At 40.6% G+C, this 10,604-nt stretch overlaps 1 protein-coding gene across 1 annotated transcript; it reads left to right on the top strand.

The window, feature by feature from the left end:
* The first annotated feature begins 8,778 nt into the window (after window positions 1-8,778).
* Window positions 8,779-10,604, top strand: LOC139643010 (E3 SUMO-protein ligase ZBED1-like). Its single transcript, XM_071518122.1, has 3 exons — window positions 8,779-9,636; window positions 9,720-9,948; window positions 10,162-10,604. Exons 1-3 carry the CDS (start codon window positions 8,779-8,781, stop codon window positions 10,602-10,604), a joined length of 1,530 nt encoding a protein of 509 aa, XP_071374223.1.

Raw genomic sequence — 10,604 nt, 5'->3', positions numbered from 1 at the left:
CACATCCAAGTATTTGCAGCACTCTGATTACTCCAAAGGCGTTTTGCATGGAATTGAGTGATGAAGAAAAAATATAGTTCATCAGACCATTACCATGGATTTCCCAAAGTCAGCTTGTTTCAACAATAAAAAACAGTTCTAACAGCCAAAGACTGTGATAGTATATTTTTTTTTAACTAAAGCTAAAAAAAAATCTGTTTCAGTCACAGAACATTAGCCTCTTGTGTTTGATGGAGCAATTACTAGTGAGTAAGTGTTTATCATCCTTTGGCAGCATACAAGCTGAAACCATTAAACAGCTTGCAAAAGCTGACCCTATTAATGGGTTTTCACTGCATATAAAAGCACACAGGGCATTTGTTTTATTACTCTGCTTTTTTTCATCGCATGGCTTTGGCAGAGGTGGACAAATGTAGACTAATACTGCTTTCTGTAATTCAAGTCTTTGGGAAAATAAACATCTGCTCTCCTCAAAATGTTTTATGTCTCCTTCATTGTTAGGCACAGCCTCAAGACCTCAAAGTTAATTGAAAAGGAATAAAGAAAAACTATTGCAGAAACCACAAAAATTCTCCCATGAGTGTTAACCGTTCCAATTTTGGCATGTATGCCTTTTACTGCGCAATCATTCATGCGTTGGAGCCATTCAAACGAAAATGTGAATTTTGGCCTGTGATGGAAAACATTTTCTCCTGCTCCAATAAGTGGCCCAAGAGCCAGTTTTAGTGCTGTGCTTTAATAACTGCATTCCTGGGCACCTAGTCTGGCGGGCTGCTTCAGGTTTAGCTCTGGGGTCAATAACAATGCAGGTCTATGTGTTGCTTGTCAAAATCATTGCTGTCTAACAACACCCAAAGTTACAGGCAGTAAGATTTTATTCTGCATATGGCATTGTCTTGTGTGTTGTGGGCTTACAGCTATTCCATGCTACATCATTTCTGAACATGAAAACTAAAGGTGTAGATAAAATAACATTCAAACAAAATGGTGGGATTGAAAAACACAGAAAACAACATGGGCTGTCCCATGTTATACACAGGATGTTCCTCTGTATAAAGTAGATTTGATATATGTAGAGATGAAATGGCCTACATTACTGTTGTATGCGAGACGAAACAAGTTAACAAATATTTTACTTGAAAATATATGAAAAAAGTCTTAGCGTGATTTCCTTACTTTTGCTGCTAGAATATGATTCTATTTTGAATTGACTGTAGCCCCGATACGTGCTGTTCTGTCTTGTATAGAGAGAACATTAAGTCAAACACCATTCAAAAATTTAATGTGGCCTGGCTTTCAGTTGTATTTTATGGGGTATGAACTTTTGTCGATAAGCAAGGTACAAAACTGACAGCTTTTTGAATGGAGTTTAGTGTTACATTCTGTCCAAATGTGACAGAACAGAACTTACTAGAGATAAGTTAGCGTAGCCCACATGTGTAACAGGGAAAGAGTGTTTCACGCTCATAATTGCATAAGTTTAGAATTTTTTTCTACATATAAAACTTGAAAAGAATCATTACACTGTTATATAAACATATGATTTTCGAAATCTCAGTTGTTTATGTTCCAGCAAAATGGATTATGCAATTGCTTGGAATGCATAAATTGTGTAGGCGTCAAGTTTGCTGAGGCACAAACTTTGTGTTCACCAGCACAATCTACAAAAACATGCCCCCTTTGACGTAATCTGGGCAAAATGGCATGAAAATAGGGAGTCCCTACTGTAAGTGTCCTGAGGTCATGAGTTAAGTCGTCCCTACTGCTGAGGTGATGGTGTGTCTTGTCCCAGACTGCTAAAAGGTTTTGTTTCTTGTCACTGAATTCATTCGTTTTAGAACATTTACATCACTAATGTAGGCAAGGAGGATGGCACAAAAATTACATACATACATATACACATGTAAATGTCATTACATTGTAATTCATGCATTCATTGTCAAGATAGTATAGGATAATATATACTGTACTGTTACTTTATAGTTTTTGTATTCTTTATATTGATTCATAGCCAGAGTTTAAACACAAATAATGTATGTGTGAAGCCAGGTACAGCTGGAAACAAACACACTAATTACATGTTCGCTATTTTATTTTCTTGTCATTTTAAAAACTTGTCTGCTTGCCACATCCATTATATCAAAATATGAAGTTGCACCATCAATCATCCATTTACTTTAAGTCACAGAAAAAAAATCCTATTTGGTCCACAATGCAAGAATGCAAGCATGCGAGTTTTAATCCAGTCATACAATTACTTTTCACAATGACAAGGGCGTTCATGCATGCAAAAATTCATGCATTTGCACAAATACTTTGTTCACCAGAGCCACTACATAAATTCTTCAAATTATTCTAATATCTATTTGTTATATTGACAAAATGTCGCTTCAATGTCAGTGGCAGCTGTTAAATATTGGAGGCGAATACAGAAAAAGATGTTTTCCTTCTTAAAACTGATTGGTATAGTTGACTAATTGCAGGCTTTCAAACACGTCTGGTGTTTTTTCATGAACTTTCATGAACGCTGGAGGCTACTTTCCTCTGTGTGTAACAACATGGTTGAAATGTGTGTGGAGGGGCAAGTGCGTAGAAAAAAAAAAAATCAAGCATCAAGTGAAAATCTGAGTCTTGCTCCTATTGCGCAATACAAATTGCAACTTCCTGTATGGTGTTCTGGGATGTTTTTCTCATGCTCGCTACAGGCTATTTTTCTGTTTTTAGAGAACTGTATTGGGTGAATTTAAAGTATCTGGAGGCAAGATATATCTATATGCAGTCTTTGTAAATAGTGACAATAGGAGTGAGGGTGAACTCTTGCATACACAATGAGTGGCAGTCATAATGTGCACATGCAGCTCTGTTAGTAACCCAAGAAACCCAATTAGGCTGCCTGGCTTAATCCAATATTAAACATGTTTTTGCGGCATGTAAACATCTCAGTCCTCTCACTTTTCTTTTGTTTTTTGCCATCTGCACAGACTCACACTCATATACCATTATGGGTACATTTTGATGTCAACAAAAAACATGGTAGTGAACAGTGATTACTATTACTATACACTATGTAAGTCCAGCCAGTAGCATTTTGTAGTCCTTCTGAGCGACACTGAGCTCTGTGGCGCCATTTTCTCCAATAAACAGCTTCACTCAACACTGATTTTCTGATTGTTAGTGATTAACTACCACATTTAAGACAATTGTTGATTAGAGACGTTTTGAATTAAGAATACAGTGAAGAATCACTTCACTGTAAAGGAAGTGTCTGATGAAACTTCTAAAACGGGGCAATGTGCTTGCAGTCCTTTGTAAATCAGACATTAACTAGATTATGGCCAACAGCCAGGTCACTCTGTATGTAAATGTATGTTATTATAGTAGAAGTTTAACTATGTTTTTATGCCCTCTTGTGCAGACGTGCCTTATTACTACATTAAAACTTAATGTTAACGGCCTTCAGACTTCAGGGCTAGGTAACATGGCCAAACAACTAGAAAAATCAGTTCATTCTCTATAGTAATATGTGTGTATCTGTCTGTTGTGTGTGTGCGGGTGTGTGTGTGTGTGTGTGTGTGTGTGTGTGTGTGTGTGTGTGTGTGTGGGTGTGGGTGTGTGTGTGTGTGTGTGTGTGTGTGTGTGTGTGTGTGTGCGTGCGTGCACGTTTGAACAGAGGAGTGAAGTGATTGTGATTAGAGAGATGTGATAATGTTTGAGAGCTGTACACACTGTTGTGACATCGAATCACTCTGACCCAGCCACTGAGTCATCACAGGTCTTGAGGGGGCAAAGCCGGGAAAATATCTGACTCCCACAGGAGATCACAGACCACTAACACATATCAGCTCTCTGATATCTGACTGATTTGATAATGTGGCCACAAAAGTGTCGATACGGCTACAGTTTCTGGTCCAGATCGTTATCGCTGAGGCTCATTTGGGTGAAAAAATGCAAACAAACTTTCACAAGTCAGCGTCCCACTCTCTGCAGTTGGAGCAGCTCCATGCCACACATTCTGATAATATTACAGTCTTGTTTCTGTGGTTTCTAGTTTGGAGGAGAGCGCTCTGTGTGCAAATATTGTTAGTACTGTGCTAAGGTAACTGTTGGCATCACCTGCAGTTTTCTCTTATAGAACAGATTTGCGTTTTCTAGCCCTGCAACTGTTTAGAGATGTCAGAAATGCTCTAATGGTATGCTGGTTCTCACCAACTGCTGACACCTGTTGTAGTTGTTGAACTGGCTGTTAGGCACTTGCTATCTCCAACTACAGGAGACCAACTGAGGCAGATTGCTTCAAACTGCTGCTCACTGTTGGACAATAATTAATTTGCCTCTGATTTAAGGCAACTACCCGGACAGTGCAATTTTTTTCCAAAGAAACCCATAGAATAAGAAAGCGAAATAATCAGAATCGTAATAATAGTCCTCTCTATGACGCTCAGACATATGCTAAAATGCACTCTATTCTTGTATGGAAAATAACAAAAAATGACATTGCCATTCAAACACTTGCATCTTTCATGAGTATTATATTCCTGTGATGGGCATTGTCACAGTGCCTGCTTTTGAGAAAGAATGGCAAAGATACCTGACATGCTGATTTTAATGGCAAGTCTTTTTCTCAAAAGTGTTCATGTTTGAATACTTATTATATTCTTATATTCACAGTTGCACCGCAGTTGAGGATTGACTGCACATTTTGAACAAGTAAGCCTTCAATATACACAATAGATGCGGTAACTCAAACAGGGATGTAGAAAATAGAAATGCGGAGGGTGTGGCAATACAAAATATGCTTCTTACAGAAAACATTGATTGTATTGCTGATGTATATATTCCATTGTACAGCCTACTGTTGGATGTTCTCCAATTGTAGTTATGAATATTTTTTTCTGTATTTGACCATGGGACTGGCAAAGGTCTACTAAGCAATTGGAATCGGGTTTAGAATCGGCGTTAAAATCATCTCGTCTGACCTTAGCTTATGTCACTCTGCTCAGTCATCAGTGGAATTGAATTGGCCGCTGGCTGCTCCACACCCTGCTTGAAAACAGGCCGCTGTTTTAAAAGGCACAGTAGGAGTAACAAATGATTCCTGCCAACCGAAACAACTGGCCACTGTGTTGTTTATGGTCGCCATTGCTCAAAAGAAGAGATCATCTGTGGACAGGTTTCTCTCTTGAATATGGCTTTCTGAGTGGAGTGGAGGGTTTTATAAAGCATCCTGTATGCTAAAAACAGCTTCTCTTATTCCACTACACTGATGAAGACCTGTAACAGGGTGATCAAAAGAAACTTATTTGAGTTGAAGGATATGCTTTTAGTCAAACTCAAACCCAGACAAGGGTCAACATGAAACATCTCATATTCAGTGATAATGTAACTGCTGCTTTGTAATAAATCATGACCGCAAATGTAACCTGAAAATGTAACCACATCAAATTGGACCACATTGTTCATGAACACACAAAAAAAAAAAAAATCAAGATGGTGCAGCAATGTTTCTTGTCTTGATATCAGCCTTTTCCATTATTTCTCATCCATTATCACTGAAGGTCAACATAGAACATCAGTCTGAGTAGATTCAGGCACCTTGTTCCTGTTGGGCAACTCAGATTTTCACCGGTTCACCTGGTGTGTTTCTCTGTATTTGTGTGTATTTGTGTGTGTGTGTGTGTGTGTGTGTGTGTGTGTGTGTGTGTGTGTGTGTGTGTGTGTGTGTGTGTGTGTGTGTGTGTGTGTGTGTGTGTGTGTGTGCGCGTGTGTGCATTCATGCATGCTTAGTCTATGGATGAGAGTTTGCGGGTGTGCATAGTATTGAGAAAGAGAGTGAGCTGAGGGCTTCTGCAGCAGACACAGTGTAGTTAGATTTTTCTGCCTGGCAGGGCAAGCAGACGGGGAGGAAGGATGATGGGAGAGCAGCGCCGGGTCTGCCGGGCCGCTGATGCACATCTGAGGATGACCTTGGAAGTCTGAAGATGAAGGCTGAGTGAAATCTACAGAGGACATGAAGAGGACGGAAACAAAACCTGCCTGTCATATGTCACCATGCTGACAAGTGGTGTGGGTCATGTCAGGTTTATTTCCAGGTCGCCTAGCGCCATACTATGTAGTTTTGGCAAGAAAATAAGACTCAAAAGAATCATACTTATTTGAAAGAAAGAATATATTTCAAGTCTCAGTGCATATTTTGATGCAAAGGAAAACAAAAAAAAAAGTAAACCTAGAGGATACGTCTTACTATTGTAATTGAGGTGGGCTATTTGGACAGTTACAGCCAAACAGTTACTTTCTAGATTAAAATTGTGTTTCAAGGAAGCAGTTTCCTATTTTAACAATGTATTTTTTCATTAAGACTGTCCTTAAAACCACATCGAGTGGTTTTATGGATCTTATGAGAAGCTAAAAATAATATCTAATAACATGAAATGATGTCTAATATGATGATGATAATATGATGTTGTCTAATGTGAAAAAAGGCAAAATGGTCGAACAAATGATCTTTATGATCAGATCTATTGTTTTATTTTTAAACAAAAAGAACAGCTTTATGGTCATACTTTTTTGTATTTTTTAAGATAAAGTCTTGGGTCATGCCTGAAATAAATAAATAACCTAAATTGTGGCCAGTGCAGTCAGTCAATATAGCCGATAATGCATTTACGCCGTAGAAAGAGAGACAGAGAGAGGGATGAGAGAGAGGAGGAAGCAGACAGAGAGAAGGAAGGGAGACAGAGGAGGAAGGGAGACAGATAGGAGGAAGGGAGACGGAGTTGATAGGTTGCTAAGCCATCAGAGAGCGAGTCGTCTTAATGGAACCTTCAGCATCTGGGCTTATTGATAGAGCAGACTTTTGGTGGAGGAGCTGTGGGTCTGACACCGGGGCTGATTATTAAAACAGTTCACAGAACGATGTGTGCTTGCCCTTTTCATGGTTCATTAACACAATGAGATGTCCTTCCGCATGCAAGCCGCAGCTCATTAAGCCAGCCATTAAATCATGCAACATATGCGAACATGATTGAAAAATGGAAATGTGCCATTGAAGATAATGACAACTTACTGTGGTTAAAAAGCTTTGTTTAAAAAAAAAAAAAAAAACAACACCTGGATGGGAATTGATAAAGAAAATGCAAGATTCCTATTATCTTCCAATAAAAATGTCATTATGTTTACTGTGGTAAATCAAGAGGCAATTGCAATTCATTTTCATCTAAGCATTTGCTACTGCAGGCAACAATACAACAATACAATGTGTTCAAAGCACATACAGTGGGTCTTTATTTCTTCTGAGACAGAATCCAATATGAACTGTACATATATATATACATACTGTATATTCTGGTACACAGCAGATAAACAGTAAGCTGTGTCTTCATCTTTTTTCTGTCTATTTAGACAATACCACTGAAACGGAGAGAATAAACCCTAAATGAAACAATGTTTGAGGGATTTTATAGTCTCGTCTCTATACGCCTCTATACATCTGTGATGTACAATATAGAGAAATTGGTGTAAAGGGCATATTTCACGTCATGAAGATGGTTTGGTTTGAGTGGTAAAAATAGATCCAAACATTTCAGGGCTGTGTTGGCACTGTTGTGGTGACGCAAACATGTGTTCATGTGTTATGGCGATGCATATCAGGATGAGGTAACATATCTTTTTAGATCTCTCTCTCTCTAGAAATACACTCTCAGATGATGTAAATATTACACCATGTCCAATAACTAAAGTGCTAAATTGGAGCATGAGTGCAAAATGACAAAGTACAACATGACACAGATTTTGTTTTTGTTTTTATGCTTTACCAGACCATACCTACCATACCTGGCCAGTTCAGTCTGATAATGGCAACTAATTGTGATCACTAACTCAGATCTATCATCTCCAATGGTTGAAAGCAGGCAGCAATGGAGAAAGGTGTGTGACTATCTATATGAGTTAGATAAGCCCACAGCAAATGGAGGAGGCATTTATGATGAGTCACAAGAGACTGATTACATAAACTAATCCCACAGTGAAGCTAAAACCTAGAACAATCTGTGGATGAGTAGGAGGTGGCAGGGTTAATTTGTTGTTTTATGTACTTCAAATAATCTAGGCCATATCAAGGTAACCTAAATTCAACTAAGGAAGCAAAATAATATATAACACATACACATAAACCATATGCAACATAATAACCCTAACCTTATAAAAACTAGAGCATATAGCTGCATCTACAATTCTGCCACTGATTAAAATTGACTTTTGTAAGATAGTAGAGATGCTTCCAAGTTGTCGTGTAAATGTTTAGTGTTTGAGTCTCTGTGATCTTTGACAGCCTGCAGCCTGGTTCCTGCTTCATGCGGAAACAAACGCAGCGGAATGTGTGCGGTCAACATGAAATAACTGAAGCTGGAACGATGGGGTGCGGTGGCCCTAGGGGTTGCATAGACTAGTCGACGTATCGACGTATCGACGTGTCGACGTTACTACCACATGTTGACCCTGCCAAGACTAGCCGTTGGCCACGTGATTTCACACACTACCAGTATGGCGGCTGCAGAAAAGACAGCAGGTGGTGAGTTTTTGCAGCAAACACAGACTTACGCATCAAGTGTGTGGAAGTACTTCACAAAAGATGAAACAAATACCACTGTTACCTGCAAAATATGCAAATCAGTCCTAAAGTACAACAGAAGTACAAGTGTCATGCACACTCATCTGAAACGGCATCCGTTAGCTAGCAGCAGTGAAGGAAAGACCGACAATCCTACTCTTGTACAGACGTCAATGAACAACTTTACCAAACGGCCTGCTTTAACAGACAAGAAACGACAGCAGATCACGGGTTTGCTAGTGAATTTCATTGTCAAAGACATCAGACCTTTGGCTGCAGTACACGGGGAAGGCTTTAGAGAAATGCTGCATTTTTTTGAACCAGGCTACACTGTCCCGTCTTATGCTACACTGTGGGCTACCATCACGCATCAGTATGACACCCTGCGAGAGAACATTGAGAAGGAGATGAAAGGCAGGACTGTGTCGCTAACAACCGACCTGTGGACATCTTCCACCATGGAGCCCTACATTACAGTAACTGTCCATTACATTACAGACACGTGGAAGTTGAGTGCTGCATACCTCTATTATGCCAGAGAGACATACAGCTGTCAACATTGCCCCTGGGGCCTACTGGCATTTTGCACAGTCCACGATAACGCCAGCATGAACCTGGCCACGGAGCTGTGTGAGCTGTTTCCGAAAGACCTAGGATGCACCGGGCATACTCTACAGTTGGCAATAAAAGCTGGTTTAGTCCTACCTGATATTGCGAAGGCCATCAATGCAGCAAGGCGTCTTGTCAGTCATTTTCGCCACTCAGCACTGGCAACCTGCGCCCTGAAGAAACGGCAGGAACAGCTGGGCATAAAAGCCAATACACTCCAAAATGACTGTCCGGTTCGGTGGAACTCGAATTTCGACATGCTCGAGCGGCTGTTTGAGCAGAGGATACCCGTGCAATCTGTCCTCGCGGATGAAACAGTCACAAAGCCAAGTGTCCAGAAATCACTGGCCATGAGAGCGTCACAGTGGGAGCTGGTGGAACAGCTGATTCCCGTGCTACGACCCCTGGCAAAGGCTACCAAAGTAATGTGTGGCGAGTTGCATATTGGGCTGTCTTTTATCTATCCGGTTTTTTCAACGTGATCAACACCACTCTGTGTGTCCAGGCATCAGACCTGGGTGCTATTCGCTCTTTCAAGAATGCGGTGCGAAGACAGCTGGAAACTCGCTTCAAACTGGAGTCCGATGGCCTGGCAGAATCCATCCCCATTGTGGCCAGCATGCTAGACCCCCACTTCAAGCATCTTCAGTTCATCCCAGAGAGCATGAGAGAGGACGCCTGTGACCACCTGAATAGGCTGCTGCGAGATGAGAGGGAACCGCCTGCAGCTACGGGTAGGTCTACCCAGTGAGCTGGGCCAGCATTAAACCAGTCTATTAATCCAGTTTGTCAAGACTGTGAAATTATTGTTTTTGTCATGATACAGTTTAATATAGGCTAGCTTTAAGATACAGCTCGACATGCTATACTATTGAAAACTTATTTGGTACAATTTACTTAAATTGTCTCCTGTATGGGAAACTGAGCGTTATTAATTTTCACCGCAGGTGAAAATGAGGATGCCCAAGCTGATGAAACTGTTGACGATGGAGCTGAGCCGGTAATGGTGAAAAAAAACAGGCTGGAGAATGATTTTGAGCAACTTTACGGACCCCACTATGAAAGCGGGAGGAAAGCGTGTCGCTACATCACTGCAGCTGAGGAGGCCCGTGGTTATTTCTTAACACCGCACATTCCCACGATGGAAAACCCACTGCAGTGGTGGGCCCACAACCAGGACCAGTTCCCTCGATTAGCCAAGCTGGCTCAACGCTACTTGGCCGTTCCAGCTACCAGTACCCCCAGTGAAAGGGTTTTCTCTCTGGCCGGGAATACCATCACCCGACAGCAATCAATCCTTCATCCTGCCCACGTTGATGCCCTCATCTTTTTACATGCAAACCAGGAACGCAAGGCAAAGACTGTAAATGAGGATTTTGACAGCCAGTAG

This window comes from Centroberyx affinis, unplaced genomic scaffold (assembly GCF_046629955.1).
Source record: "Centroberyx affinis isolate AG114_WGS23_722 - 3 ecotype Tasmania unplaced genomic scaffold, CSIRO-AGI_Caff_v1 ptg000554l_1, whole genome shotgun sequence".
NCBI lineage: Eukaryota > Metazoa > Chordata > Actinopteri > Beryciformes > Berycidae > Centroberyx > Centroberyx affinis.
This window is presented reverse-complemented; position numbering and strand designations above follow the sequence as displayed.